The sequence below is a fragment of the Phyllobates terribilis genome, unplaced genomic scaffold (genome assembly GCF_046119375.1).
Source record: "Phyllobates terribilis strain yellow unplaced genomic scaffold, ASM4611937v1 Scaffold_4__5_contigs__length_816908805, whole genome shotgun sequence".
Taxonomy (NCBI): Eukaryota; Metazoa; Chordata; class Amphibia; order Anura; family Dendrobatidae; genus Phyllobates; species Phyllobates terribilis.
Genome location: NW_027362764.1, coordinates 483,045,230 through 483,060,799, shown reverse-complemented (window position 1 = coordinate 483,060,799; position 15,570 = coordinate 483,045,230). Strand labels below are relative to the sequence as shown.

The 15,570-nt window shown below is 46.8% G+C and overlaps 1 protein-coding gene across 1 annotated transcript in view; it reads right to left on the bottom strand.

The window, feature by feature from the left end:
* Window positions 1–15,570, bottom strand: part of LOC141265547 (uncharacterized) — a 160,663-nt gene that overhangs the window by 129,909 nt on the left and 15,184 nt on the right. Inside the window, exon 2 of the mRNA XM_073678741.1 lies at window positions 3,337–3,473. Coding sequence (XP_073534842.1) covers window positions 3,337–3,442 — 106 coding nt within the window. The 5' untranslated portion in view covers window positions 3,443–3,473. The remainder of the gene's footprint in view (window positions 1–3,336; window positions 3,474–15,570) is intronic.

Below are 15,570 nucleotides of genomic sequence, written 5' to 3'. Positions count from 1 at the left end.
CCTTTTTCCAGTATGTTCTGAAATTTCTCTTTGGATGGCCTTATTTGTTTTTCTACAACTATTTAACTGTCTTCATTTAGCCAAAACCAATTGGACACTGATGAAACATTTTTTTATGAAAACACAGAAAATTTGCTGAATTTTTAAACTAACATTAATTGGCTTTGAGTGAGTTTTACTTTTCTCTATATAATGTTATTGAGCATTCACTTACTAATTGCCATAATTATTCCTATAAAAAATATCTACCTTAATAATATTGTATAGATTGATCATATCTGTAAAAAATTATACTTTCTCAATTTCTGAATTTCACTCTTGACAATGGCTTGAAAACGTATTAAAAAAAACTGATCAGATTGTGAAATACTGACTAAACCCTTTGGCAAGTAAAATTGTTCACTGGTGCAATATATTTTCTAAAAGTAGAGACCTAATACGCACCTCATAATACCTAATAAATAATCACTTTATGATGTTCAGAGTTTATACGTGCCATATATTTCTATGTCTACATACACATTTATTAATTATATCATAGATTCAAGATGTCTCCTAATCATGAAGAAGCTATCAGAGTGCACATATCGCTTTTGTAAGGGGGGTGATAACATGAAGAAAAGCTCCTGTTTCACCCTTCTTTGTTTACTGGTAGGTTGTACATGTTTGAGTAGACAACAATAGGCTTTTATTGATCCTCATTCTTCCACTTGCAGCTTTCTTCCTTCCACTGCTCCAAAGAGAAATACAAAATAATGTGGGCATTCTGAGCATTAACATAACAAGATCTTAGCTCTACTGTTTATAGTCTAGACATGGCAAGCATTATGTATCGACAACCAAAAGAAAAAGGTTATGCCCACCATTAAATAATTATTATTTTTTTACTTAGCTCATTTTCTAAAATGAAAAAGAAATCAACTTTGTAAACAGTAATATTAAAAAAGTGTAATTTTATGTGCTCATATGCTATTTTATTGTAAAAAATATATTATCATGAAACTTTGTGTTGACAGTATACACAGAACTGCACAGCACTCTCATTTATTAAACTGTATTTTTCATTTCACGCATATTATAAAATCAGCAAATCTTTATGTTTCATGTAAAAGGGCAACATGGGAACAAACCTTTTTTTACATAAATGCATGTGTTTTGGACTACAATATTTTTACATTTGGGCTTCGTTATGAGTTTTACTCCATTTTGCTTGTACAGGCCTTACGTTTCCATGCACATTCAACTTTAAAGCGGTTCTACATTACTAGGACAGCCCCTTCTCGATCTGAATGTTTGCCCCCGTGAAAATAAAAACACTTATACTCACCTCCTGAGCCGGCGCCATTCCAGCGGTTCTGGCACTCGCGTTCCCTGGGCTGACGTGAAGTTGTTATGACAAATAAGCCCTACACCCAATCACCGCTGGCATCACTGTCCGGTATACCTAATCAAGAGGATATGATAGCTGCGGTTGGCCATGCACTTCCTCTTGATTATTAGTAAGTCTGAAGGTGGGACAATGACGCCAACGCTGATTGGGCGCAGAGCTCATGGGTCATAACAGCCTCGCGTGAACCTCGGGAACGCAAGTATCGACACTGGTGGAACGCCACTGGCACAGGAGGTGAGTATAGGTGTTTTTATTTTTACAGGGTCAAACATTGAGATCGAAAAGAGGTTGTCCTACTAGTGTACATCACCTATAATATAGTCTGTGGTCATAAATCAGCTGAGAGGTAAAAATTATCTAAGAATCCATCAGTGAGCTCATTCTGACAAACTACCAGGATAGTTTGTAACTCTTTTTTATCTGTATTTTCCTCTCCACTGACTTATAGCCACATAACACAATAGGGATGAATGTGCAGGGAAGCAAAAATTCTTTAATAGCCAAACGGTGCAAAATGTCTAATAAAACCTAACTGCAAAAATGATTTTTAGTCTAAAATACATGTATCTAAGTTAAGCAAAAACAATTGGCCCTAAAGGTGGCAAACTTCTATAAGTACAGTCCATTGAGATTTAGGCTACGTTCCCATGATGAGCTTCTGGTGAGTTTTTGATGCTTTGTATTTTTTCTGCTTACAGTTCCAGCAAAGTGGATAGGTTTTATATAAATCTCCAACCCACTGTGCTTTTATTTTACTCTGCGTAAACTGATCTGCGATGCGCGTTTCAAATCCGTAGCATGTCAATTTCTCTTGCAGGTGCACTGAGTTTTCTGTGCGGAATTTCCCCATAGACTTGCAGTAGATGCAGAACATCTGCAAGTACAAAACGCACCTGAATTTTTAGTGCTTTTCCGTACGTTTGTTCTGTACCTAAGTACAATCAATAAAGTTTTGTCAAAGCCAAATACCAGGAAGTGTCAAAAACAATGCAGCTTTATTTAAAGCATGACACACCAAAAAGAGAAAAAAAAAGCAGTCAAACACGCGATAAAAACACACAGAAAAAAAATGCACACAAAAAACGCAATGAAAAACCCTGAGTAACATAATTTAAATAATAGGAGCAGGAAATCTGCAACTTGAAAAAGTCACCAAAAGCTCATTATGGCAAAGTAGCCTCATAATATCTTGATGGAGGAAATCAGTGCAAATTTGGGAGGTCAATGGTTTTCTGGGTTGGAAGATCTTCATTAGTATATTCTTGTCTCCCTCTAGTTTGTGTTTAGTTGGAATGCAGATAACTTTACGAAACCTATTCAAACTATTTGACAACCGTTGTCTGTGGGCAAAACAAACTAGCCAAAATCCACATCAAGATGGATGCCATTCAGGGTGGTCATTCTAAATGGGGATGTGACTCCAATATTATAGTTTGACTTCTTTTTTAATTTTGATGCACTATTGCACTTTTTTACTGTGATCTTACAATACTACTTTTGGGGGGTTTGTATTACAGTAGACTATAATGACTTGACTTTGATTTACTTGACATATGACAGCTGGCGTCTCTTCACACTTTCTCACTACACATCAGGCATATGTGCACTCTATTTTCATGTAGGATATTATTTTTTTGAGTGCTCGCTCTGATGGCAATCTAATGGTTTACAGTCATGGCCGTTTTGTGTGAAATGTTGTCCAAATTGCATTTTTTAAATTTTTTTTTGTGTTGTTCCAATACACATAAAGGAAATAAACCTGTGTATGTTAAAACATGTGTAATTGAAACAATTTTTTGGAAGAAATACTCCATTTTCTGGAACAATTTCAAGGGTGCCAACACTTTCGGCCATGACTGTACATGTTATTATTTTACCAATAATTTTTACTATTATACAAAGTATGTATTCTGCCTTTTTAGGGTGTCGAGGAAAAAGCCTCCTACCTGCTTGCGTATCCTCCTCATCTTCGTAATCATACATAACTTGTCCAAACGTAGACTCTGAAAGTAATATTATCGTAAGAGCTTTTAATGCCCAAGTAGATTTCATTGTAGACTTGACTGTTCTTTTTTAAAGTGATCTGTGAGGGTAAGACACATGAAAATTAATAATGCACATTTAAATGTATAGAATTTTCTTTTCTCTTAGCTTTAACAACTTTTTCTAGCTTTGCATCTAAGGCTATGTTCACTTGCAGCATTTTTTTTTCTGCTGCCAAAACCTTCCCTCTTGGCAGTAAAAACGCTGTATATACTGTAAAACACACCTGTTTGCTACGTTTTTGTTGTTTTTTTTGTGCGAATTACATGTGTGATTTGTCTACAGTACGTGTAAGGGTATGTGCCCACGTAGCATTTTACAAGCGTATATGCTGCGGAATTTCCGCAGCATAAACACTTGGGAAACGCTTGGTAATCCACCCCCCATGGTCCCCAATGACAAGCCGCACTATCAATGCCCATGTTGCGGATTTTTCCGCAGCATTCATGCTGCGCTCAAAAATCCGCAGCGTGTCCATTAATTTTGCGGACACGCAGCGTAATCGCCGCCATTGACTTGCATTGAAACGCATAATATCCATGTCAGTACATTTGTACACACGGGTATTATGCGTTTCTATGTGTGGATGGTACCCAAGTCTGGAGGAGAGGAGACTCTCATCCAGACCTGGGTACCACAGAAACTGTAAAAAAAAAAAAGAATTTAAAATAAAAAATAAAGATTATACTCACCTTCTGATGTCCTCCCGGTGTTTTCTCCGCTCCGTCTGGTCTGCTGTATGAGTTGCGCTCTTGTGAAGGACCTGCCATGACGTCACTCAGTCATGTGACCCATCACATGGCTCAATGACGTCACCGCTGGTCCTTCACACCACCGCGAGCAATGCTAGACACCGGACGCAGCAGACAAAACACTGGGAGGACAATGGAAGGTGAGTATAAACTTTATTTTTTTATTTTTTACCATTCTTATTCTTTTTTTAACTAACTTGGTCACACTACTATAAATCCATGCCGGTTGCATGGATTTATATACTGTGAACAAATTGTCAAGCACTCTTCCAAGTGATGCTAAAATCGCTTGGAAAAGCGCTTGATAACCCGCATGCAGAAATGCATGTGTAGCACCCTGAGGATTTGGCTGCTACAGGGGTATTGCACCTCAACCCAGAGGTGTGATATTCCACTCCTGGGTAAGGATGGAGTGTGGAACTGAGCTCAGTTAGCTGCATGCACTACACACATCCCATTTCCGGGGAACAGACCAATGGTACTCCCACTAGAGAAATGTGCAGGTACGACAGTGTCTGTTCCTGGCTGGAGTGGGAGGGGGGTGGAACATCCCAGTAGTGTAGGGGCAGATAGGGGGAGCAGTCTGGGTAATGCTAGGAGCTCATTGGGTGCTGGTCACCTGAGCTCACACATAGAGGGAGTATATAAGGTGGGCACCATCTTAGATCAGGGTCAGTCAGTAAGTCTTTGCAGAGGAGTCTTTTGTAGAAGGCTGGTCAGTCTGTCAGTCTTTTTCAGAGCAGTGGAGGAAAGCAGAGGAGAAGAGCAGCTCCAAGGCCAAGAGAGAGAGAGAGAGAGGAGAAAGAAAGACCCAGAGGGGGAGAAAGAAGGAACTCCAAGAGCCCAAATTAGATCAGAGGGTGAAGAGTTGGCAACAGGGTACCGGATCCCAAGCTGGCAGAGGCTACAGCACACCTTAGCCAGGAACCGGAGGCCGTGGGCAGAATCTGCCACGGCCACCCACTATATCCACCCGGAAGGCAGACCACGCATAGGGTCAGGGAACCCAGAGACAAGGGTTCACCAACAAGAGGCCCGAGGGAGCCGGACTTAGGTGGATCCCTGGTGGGGAAGGCCAGAGACGAGGACAGGACAGAAAGGGAGCTCAGAACCACGCTCCAGAACTACTTGGGGGTTGGCCGAGTCCAGGACCTGGTGGACGCAGCACGGCTCGGGTGGTCACTTAAGGCCGGAGTGACCGGTTCAAGAACAGCAGTAAGTAAACAAAACCTGAACTGCACAGCCCGACTCTGACTCTCATTACCATCCTCACTGCACCTCCACAACCACCATCCTCTGCACCTGACCCCCTGAGGCTATACCCCTCCCGTTGGGGGTTATACTACCTGGGCTGCACAAACACCATCAGCCTCAGCGGACCCTGCTGCAGCGGCGGCCGAAGTGACCGCAATTCAACGGGTGGCGTAGTCGACATAAAGAACTTTAGTAACATCAGTAAGGACTGCCACACACTGAGCTTGACACCCTGGGCACGGACCGGGTCACAGCCACTCGGAGACTACAACCCCCATCTGATCCGGCTCCGGGTATCCCCAACAACACTGGCCCAGGGGGCGCGTCAACTTTGGCGTAGTCGGCAGGATAACGTGCCCGCAACAACCGGGTACTGCGTGCCTGAAGAAAAGTACACCGTTACCTCAAAAAGAAGTCTCCTGCCGGTTCCGGAGGGTCCCCGCCATCGGGCCCCATCACAGGTCGTTTCCCGCCGGTTGTCCGCCATTTGCAGCTTTTTCCCGCCATCCATGGAGTTTCCCGCCACTGGGAGACGATTCCCGCCATTTCCAAAGATTTCCCGCCTTGGAAGAGCGGACGCCATTATGGGCGTGCCAGAGGGTGGCAAAAGGCCACCTCCCATCGTGGGCCAGGTCGAAGAATGGCGCCAAAAGCGGAAACCGCGCCCACCAACAGAGACTGTGATGCTGGAAGTGTCCATCAGCGTAAGAGAACTGCCCCTGGAACTGAAGTTGCCCCGGGACGACCCTCAATGTGGGCGGAGACAGAACAAGAGAACAAAGATGGGTGTCGCCTGGAGCAGTCTGGAGAGAGCGCACCCGGAGACAAGACGTCTGGAAGAGAGTCCAGAGAGAGCCTACCCGGAGATGGAGGGAGAGTCAAGCAGCACCGACCCAGTGGTCAGGAGCCTGTTGCAGGTCGCCACTCCAGAAGGCCTGCTGGAGATCCTGGCACAGCTCCCCCGAGACCGGGAGTGTGCACAGACCGCGCTGGAGGGCCTCGCACGGAGGATGGCCCGGGTACAGCGAGAGACGTTGGCGGAGTGGAGCCGAGAGATGGCCCAGCAGACCGAAACCCGTCAGCGGAGCACGCCGCCCGAGACGAGGAGACAGACCGCCTCTCAGGATGGCGCAGGAGGAATGAAGGCAGGAGACGGCGCCGAGAAGGGAGCTGAACGGATGGAGGCAGGTAAAGGGGACGTCTCTACCCCGAGCCGGGAAACCGCGTGCCTGCCCCAGCTCCCCGTCGCAGAGCCCGAAATTCCCCCTGCCGTGCCCGTCGCTGCATCGTCACCGCCGCCGACTAGGCCTCAACCGGAAACCGCGGCCGCGACCCCTGTGACGTCACACGCCTCGACCTCGAGCGTGGCAAAGCAGGAAATACCACCGGCCTGGTCGCAAGGCCTAGTACCTCCGGGCGCCGCAATACCAACAGCGCCCCCTACCTCCGCGGAGCCACCGGCCTGGCCGCAGGGCCGAGTAACCACGGGCGCCGCCGTTCTTACGGTGCCCTTTGCCTTTAGGGTGCCCCAAGCCTGGTCGCAAGGCCTGGTCGACCCGGGCGCCACTACCATCAACGCGCCCTCAACATCTAGAGTGCCGCACCTGGGTGAAAATCTATTTGCCCAGCATACATGCCCGGATGGGCAGCCCTTCATATGGCCCCAGGAGTACATTCAGCTGGAACTCCAGAGAGCAAGGCCCATGTGCGAGCCCCTGATTCCGGCTCCGAAGCCCGTAAAGAGGACCTCGCCCCCGCTGGAGGAGGCACAGTTCGAGTGGGACCCCACCGGAGAAGACCTCATGGGGTTCACTCAGGAGACTCGGGCGGCCGCAGCAGAGCGTGCAGAGTGCTGCCGGCAGCAGCTCGAGGTCTTCGAGAGGGAGCGGAGAGAGAGGCGGGTCCGGGAACAGCAAGCGCAGATAAGGAGCGCGGAGCAGAAGAGCCGGACCAGGAGGAATCCCCGTGCAGCACATGGTCCCCCTTCCACCGGGACCGTGATAAAATTCAACATGCAGCACGGATGGGGCTTTATCAGAGACCATCATACCCCCGGCGACGTCTTTGTAACCCGCAGAGACGTAGAAAGCCATCTGCCGGAGGGACACAGAGGTCGTGACCTGTATGTAGGGGACGAGGTCACCTTCACCCGGCACAAGTGTGCCAAAGGACCCTACGCCCTCCATGTGCATCGCCTGACGGAGGAGGAGCTGCGGTGTGAGGAGGAGCAAGAGGACCCGGACGGGTCTGAAGAATCTAAAGAAGGAGCAGGAGGACGCCGTCGTTGAAGTACGGTAGAGAGAGACTGTATAAAGTTGCCCGTCGGGGTACCAAGAACTGTTACTTATTTAAAATATGTTCCCCGTTGGGACCAGCCAAGTGAACTGTTAACCCCGTGTGTCCCTATTCCCACTGACCGAGGACTGAGAGCGGTCAATCCTCCCTAATACCTGGCCGAGGACTGAGAGCGGCCATATCCCCTTGTATATAGTTGCGCTTCCTATAGCGCCCCCTACCGGTTTTATAGGGAACTGTTTGATTCCAAGAGAGACTGTCGCACTTTACCCGGTCACAAGTTGCACCGTGACCGGAGGAACCAGAAGACAAGAATGTTTCTAATGAAAAGTTTTTATGAAAAGTTTTATATGATGTTTTATTATGTTGTTTATGCAAAAATTGTATGTTTTGGTGTTTTTTTTATATCTTACAGCCCGAGGACGTGCTGTGATTTACCAGGGGGGAATGTAGCACCCTGAGGATTTGGCTGCTACAGGGGTATTGCACCTCAACCCAGAGGTGTGATATTCCACTCCCGGGTAAGGATGGAGTGTGGAACTGAGCTCAGTTAGCTGCATGCACTACACACATCCCATTGCCGGGGAACAGACCAATGGTACTCCCACTAGAGAAATGTGCAGGTACGACAGTGTCTGTTCCTGGCTGGAGTGGGAGGGGGGTGGAACATCCCAGTAGTGTAGGGGCAGATAGGGGGAGCAGTCTGGGTAATGCTAGGAGCTCATTGGGTGCTGGTCACCTGAGCTCACACATAGAGGGAGTATATAAGGTGGGCACCATCTTAGATCAGGGTCAGTCAGTAAGTCTTTGCAGAGGAGTCTTTTGTAGAAGGCTGGTCAGTCTGTCAGTCTTTTTCAGAGCAGTGGAGGAAAGCAGAGGAGAAGAGCAGCTCCAAGGCCAAGAGAGAGAGAGAGAGAGGAGAAAGAAAGACCCAGAGGGGGAGAAAGAAGGAACTCCAAGAGCCCAAATTAGATCAGAGGGTGAAGAGTTGGCAACAGGGTACCGGATCCCAAGCTGGCAGAGGCTACAGCACACCTTAGCCAGGAACCGGAGGCCGTGGGCAGAATCTGCCACGGCCACCCACTATATCCACCCGGAAGGCAGACCACGCATAGGGTCAGGGAACCCAGAGACAAGGGTTCACCAACAAGAGGCCCGAGGGAGCCGGACTTAGGTGGATCCCTGGTGGGGAAGGCCAGAGACGAGGACAGGACAGAAAGGGAGCTCAGAACCACGCTCCAGAACTACTTGGGGGTTGGCCGAGTCCAGGACCTGGTGGACGCAGCACGGCTCGGGTGGTCACTTAAGGCCGGAGTGACCGGTTCAAGAACAGCAGTAAGTAAACAAACCCTGAACTGCACAGCCCGACTCTGACTCTCATTACCATCCTCACTGCACCTCCACAACCACCATCCTCTGCACCTGACCCCCTGAGGCTATACCCCTCCCGTTGGGGGTTATACTACCTGGGCTGCACAAACACCATCAGCCTCAGCGGACCCTGCTGCAGCGGCGGCCGAAGTGACCGCAATTCAACGGGTGGCGTAGTCGACATAAAGAACTTTAGTAACATCAGTAAGGACTGCCACACACTGAGCTTGACACCCTGGGCACGGACCGGGTCACAGCCACTCGGAGACTACAACCCCCATCTGATCCGGCTCCGGGTATCCCCAACAACACTGGCCCAGGGGGCGCGTCACATGCAAAGACGCTTCACAAACGCTTCTACCTGGTGGGAAAACCACATGTAAAAAACGCATGCGTTTTTCCTGCCAGGGAGAAGCGGAAAAAATATGCAGCATTTCTGCATCGTGGGCACATAGCCTAATTGAGTTAATTTTATTTGCCAAAAACTCAGCAAAAAACACTGAAAAAACACAGCAAAACCTTTTTGCTGCATTTTTCAGCATTTTTGCACTCTCATTGCTTTCTATGGGTGACAAAATGCCCCAAAAACACTGCAAATGTAAAAACGCGCGTCCTGAAAGACGTGCCGTGCCGCATGTCAGTGTCCACTGGTGATCCGCAGCCTCTGATACACGTATAGTGGATATGGGATTTCTAGAGATCCCATCCACTATGCTGTAAAATCTGGACGTTGAGGGTTTCACACTGTATAAACACGCAGCGTCAAACCTGCAGCGGCTCCTGACCGTGGCCACGTACACAAACTCACCCGCAACATGTCAATTTCTGTAGCGGACATGCTAGTCTCCTCTGCAGATTTTGACCGATTGAAGTGTCATTATATGCGGTGGATTCACATGTACCGACAACAAAAGTGAGGCATTAGAACACAGCGTTTTGGGTGCAGCAAAAATACGCTGCGTCCAAAGCGCTGCTTGTTGCTGTTCATGGGGACGTAGCGGCTAACGAAACAGGTGTGAGCTGTTAATAATGGCCAGGGACCATGCTTGCCTCATGGCACCTTCCTAGGCTAAAAAAGCAGCTCACAGCTGCCCCAGAAATTACATGAATGGAAATGCTAATGACATTGGGCGAATGGGATTAGCTGACACCACCTTCCTAGGCTAAAAAAGCAGCTCACAGCTGCCCCAGAAATTACATGAATGGAAATGCTAATGACATTGGGCGAATGGGATTAGCTGACACCACCTTCCTAGGCTAAAAAAGCAGCTCACAGATGCCCCAGAAATTACATGAATGGAAATACTAATGACATTGGGCGAATGGGATTAGCTGACAGCTAGCTCTTTTGTTTGGTGATGACAAGGTGTCAATCAGACCTTTTCATCACCAAACCTAATTAAAGTAAAGTAAAGAGTTAAATAAAAACACAGACATGGAGCAAACACTTTATTTGAAATACAACAGACACATTCTTTAATCATTTAAATTAACTAATATTCTCACCCCAGTTCTGATGGTAATCCAAGGGTTTAAGCAATATCCCACCAAATAACTTTATTTAGCTATAAAAACCATTCATTGATGTACAAAAACGCTTCAAAAATGCTTAAAAAAATGCATCAAAAAACGAGTAGTTTTTCTGCAGCGTTGTTCCTGCCAAGGAGATGCAGAAATGCTCAGGAAATTTCTGCTTCAAATCCTGAACGAGCGCACATAGCCTAAGACAAGAAGGTCAGTCAATCTGGAAAATTGCTAAAACTTTGAAAGAATCAAGTGCAGTAATTAAAACCACCAATCACTTAAAACTGCAAAATGACTGGCCCTCAGATAAAGGCCTTCATAAAAAATGCACAGACATCGAGTATCAGACGCATCTCAAGATCAACTGTCCTAAGTAGACTGCGAGAGGCAGTCATTTATAGCTGTAAACTAGCCCCTACTGAGAACCGCAAACAAGAGGAAGAGACTTGTTTGGGCGATGTAACAGAAAGACTGGACATTAGATCAGTGGAAATCCATATTGTGGTCTGATGAGTAAAAATGTGAGATTTTATATTCCAAACGCTATGCCATTGTGAGATGCAGAAAAGGTGAGCAGATTCAGTGGATGGTTTCTACATGGGTGGTGAAGCATAAAGTTGGCTGTGTGATGGTGCTTTGCTAGTGACATTGTTGGTGATTTATTCCAAATTCAAGATATACTTACCCAGCTTGGTTACCACAGGATTCTACATCAACATGCCATCCCATCTAGTTTGCACTCAACGGAACCATCATTTGTGTTGCAACCTGGGACGGTGTTAGGGGCAGGTAGGCTTGGATTTTCCTGGGGCCCCCATTTCCCCAAGGGCCCCCAGCCAGTGTTATGCCGCTAATAGTCAGGGGGCCTAGCGCGGCTCATGCCCTGCATGGCTCATTCAACTGTATCGGCATGCCGATACAATTGAAAGCAATGATGGAAGAGAGAGCGTCAGGTGACACTCTCTCTCCCATCATTCCTCCTCTAACGCAGCTGGCGTGATGACATCACTTCATCGCGCCCCATGCTGTTCCGTAAAGTGGAGCTTCTGAGACACTCTGCAGAGACAGGAGCAGCGGAGGAACGAGAAGAGGTAATTATTGTATTTTTTTATATATATATATCAGTGAGTACGTGGTGGCCATAATACTGCAGGATTGTGGGGCTGCATTTTACTCTATGGGGTGGCAGCATTTTACTCTATGGGAGGGCTGCATTATACTCTATGGGGTGGCTGCATTATACTCTATGGGGGCTGCATTATATTATATGGGGGAGCTGCATTACACTCTGTGGGGGAGCTGCATTATACTCTATGGTGGGCTGCATTATACTCTATGGGAGGGGGGGGGGCTGCATTATACTCTATAACTCAGATACCAAAAGGAGTGGGTAGTGCTCGCAAGCTTACAACCTGGAAATAGAGGGGACATAAAAGGTAAATGGTAAAAGGGGCTTGTATTGTCCGATACAACCATAAAATACTAAATAAGGTATGCATCAGACAGTATCTGTACAGTACAGATACAGAGCACTATTAAGTGCATGGAGGGTCTGTGAACAGATGCTACAAGAGTCATGATTTTGAAGAAAATTTTGTATGGGGGAACTGGAGATAGTTAGATAAGTGAGGTGAGGTGATAGGCCAGTCTAAAGAAATGCATTTTTAGGCCACGCTTAAAACTGTGGGAATTGGGAATTAATCTAATTGTGCTGGGTACTCCATTCCAAAGAATTGGGGCAGCATGCGAGAAGTCTTGGAGACGGGAGTGGGAGGTTCGGATTATTGAGGACTTTAGTTTTAAGTGATTATCAGAACGGAGGGCACCCATCCTCAACCCAAATGGAATCGTCTGGGATGTGTTTGACCACAGAGTGAAGGCAGAGCTGCCAACAAATGCTCAGCAGCACCTCTGGGAACTCCTTCAAGACCATTGCAGCTGACTACCTGATAAAGAATGCCAAGGCTGTGTAAAACTATCATAGGTGCCATGTGATTTGTTCACCATAGGATTCCATTGTAAAAGATGTATACCACAATGTATTTTTTGTAGGGGCCATATGTAAAGGAAAACATAGTCTGGTATACAATTAAATAGACTTCATCTGATAAATGGAATGGACCTATGAAAATGCTAACGTATACTCCAGGGACTTTTACAGATGCAGTGTGTACTAAGCCTAAAGGCCCCGTCACACTTAGTGACGCTGCAACGATCCCGACAACGATATGACCTGTCAGGGATCGTTGCTGCGTCGCTATGTGGTCGCTGGTGAGCTGTCAAACAGGCAGGCTCACCAACGATCAGGGGAGCAGCGACATCGTGGAAAGAATCTTTCCACGATGTCCTGCTCCTGGTTACCAGCCTGCTGAAGTAGGAGCAGGCTGGTAACCATGATAAACAGCGGGTTACTAGGGGCACACGCGCACCTAGTAACCCACTGTTTATCATGGTTACCACTCTGCTACGGTGAGCGGGAGGTTACCGCTCACTTTAGCAGGCTCGTAACCATGATAAACAACGGGTTACTAAGTGCGCGTGTGCCCCTAGTAACCCGATGTTTATCATGGTTACCAGCCTGATCGCTTCTCCCGCTGGTCACACACAGCGATGTGTGCTGACTAGCGGGAGGACAACGACCAAAAAATGGTCCAGGACACTTTGCAGCGATCAGCGACCTCACAGCAGGGGCCTGATCGCTGCAAAGTGTCACACATAGTGACATCGCTGGTGAGGTCGCTGTTGCGTCACCAAAACCGTGACACAGCAGCGATCTCGCTAGCGATCTCGCTATGTGAGACGGGGGCTTTAGAGATATAGAAAAGGATGATTTGATTTTCTGCTATCTACCTAGTGATAGTTAGGCCTTTAACCAGAGGCATACCGCCAATGGCAGCAGGCCACACCACTGCTATGGGGCCTGTGAGCTGGGGGCCCGCAGCGGGCCCTCACTGCAGTGGGCCCTCACCACAGCTTGCCCCGTCTCCGCCCATTAGCACCCACACTGCCCGGCCGCCTGCACAGAATGTTGGCGGTGGAAGTGTCTGCTGACGTTCCCTCTTCCATCATCACTGCTCACTCTGATGGCCGGAGGGGGGACCCAGTGTGAGCAATAATGATGGAGGAGGGAGCAACAGCAGACGCTTCCACCCCCATCATTCTTCCTCGGCGTCTGACGTCTCAGAGAGCCATGGGGGTGCATTATGCTGTATGGAGGACCATGGGGTGCATTATATCGTGTAGAGGACCATGGGGGTGCATTATGCTGTATGGAGGACCATGAGGATGCATTATACTGTATGGAGGACCATGGGGGTGCGTTATAATGTATGGAGGAACATGGGAGTGCATTATATTGTGTACAGGACCATGGGGTGCATTATACTGTATGGAGGACCATGGGGGGTGCATTATATTGTGTACAGGACCATGGGGGTGCATTATACTGTATGGAGGACCATGGGGTGCATTATACTATATGGAGGATCATGGTGGGCGCATTATATTTTGTGGAGGACCATGGGAGGCACATTATATTGTGTGGAGGACCATGGGGGGCGCATTATACTTGTATAGAGGACCATGGAGAGAGCATTTTATTATATGGAGGACCATGGGGAGTGCATTATATTTTATGAAGTACCAGGGTGACTGCATTATATTCTATGGAGGAGCATGGGAAGAGCATTATACTAATATGGAAGATTATGAGGGGCGTGTTATACTATATGGAAGGCTTTGAGGGGCGCATTATACTATATGGAAGGCTATTTGGGGCCATTATAATATGTGGGGCTCCATTATACTGTATGCAAGCAATTATACAGTGTGAAGGTTTGTGTGAGGTCCATTATACTGTGTGGAGGCCATTATACTGTATGGAGGGCTGTGTGGTTGGTCACAGTTGGGGGATCATACGGTGGTGGGGTCACCATACTTTGCCTTGGGAGTTGAGGTGGGGTACAGTAGAGTCATCAACTGTGCATGTGTAGGAAATCACCATGGGGGTATCATACTGTGTTTGGGGGGCACTTTTGTTTGTATAATACTTTATGGGAGCAATGAAAGAGGAATCTAGGACTTCAGTAGGAGGGAAATTACTATGTAAAGGCTGGGAAGTTGCGAAATATGCTCTTCTGTGACCCTTATCACGAAGTGCCTAAGCAAGAAACAATACGAATATACGGCCAAAAAAATAATAGAAAATATCTTTATTGAAAAAATATATATATAGATAGATAATCACAACATCATTACAGGTTATGGTGGCACGACATATGTCAGAAAACATTACAGAGAAATAGATAAAACATACTTAAAACCAACCACCAGGTGTCGCCACAGAGTACAGATATCGCATGCCTCATATAACATTGTGGACTATAGCCATTTCAATTAGGGTAATCATATATGAAAACTGATGAGTGGCTACCATAGTTATCACCAGCACAACCACCTAAAGCTGTACGCCTTCATTATATATATATAGTTTATAAGAAAATAACAAGAGAAGGAAGTGACACATCAGACATATGATTCACCTTTATATTGGGATCGAGACTGCACGCTGTGTGGCTCCCCGACGCGCGTTTCGGCGCTCCTGCCTTTGTCAAGGGGATGTGACCCTGACAATTATTTAAGTATTATTAATTTTTTTTGGGTGGCCCAATTAGAACTGCTATGATGCCACAAGATTTCCATGTACACCCCTGCCTTTAACTGAAGAAGTGGGTAACCTGAGACGGACTAGTTATCCAATTCAATACCAGGATATTTACCCTTGTACAGTGGGGGGAAAAAGTATTTGATACACTGCCAAATTCAGGGCTGTGGAGTCAGTGTCCATTTTGGTCGAGTCGGTATAAATGGGCCAACTACGACTCCTAAAATTATATAATAAATTGGGTACAGTAATTCAGTGCAGGATGTGCTGTAATTTTT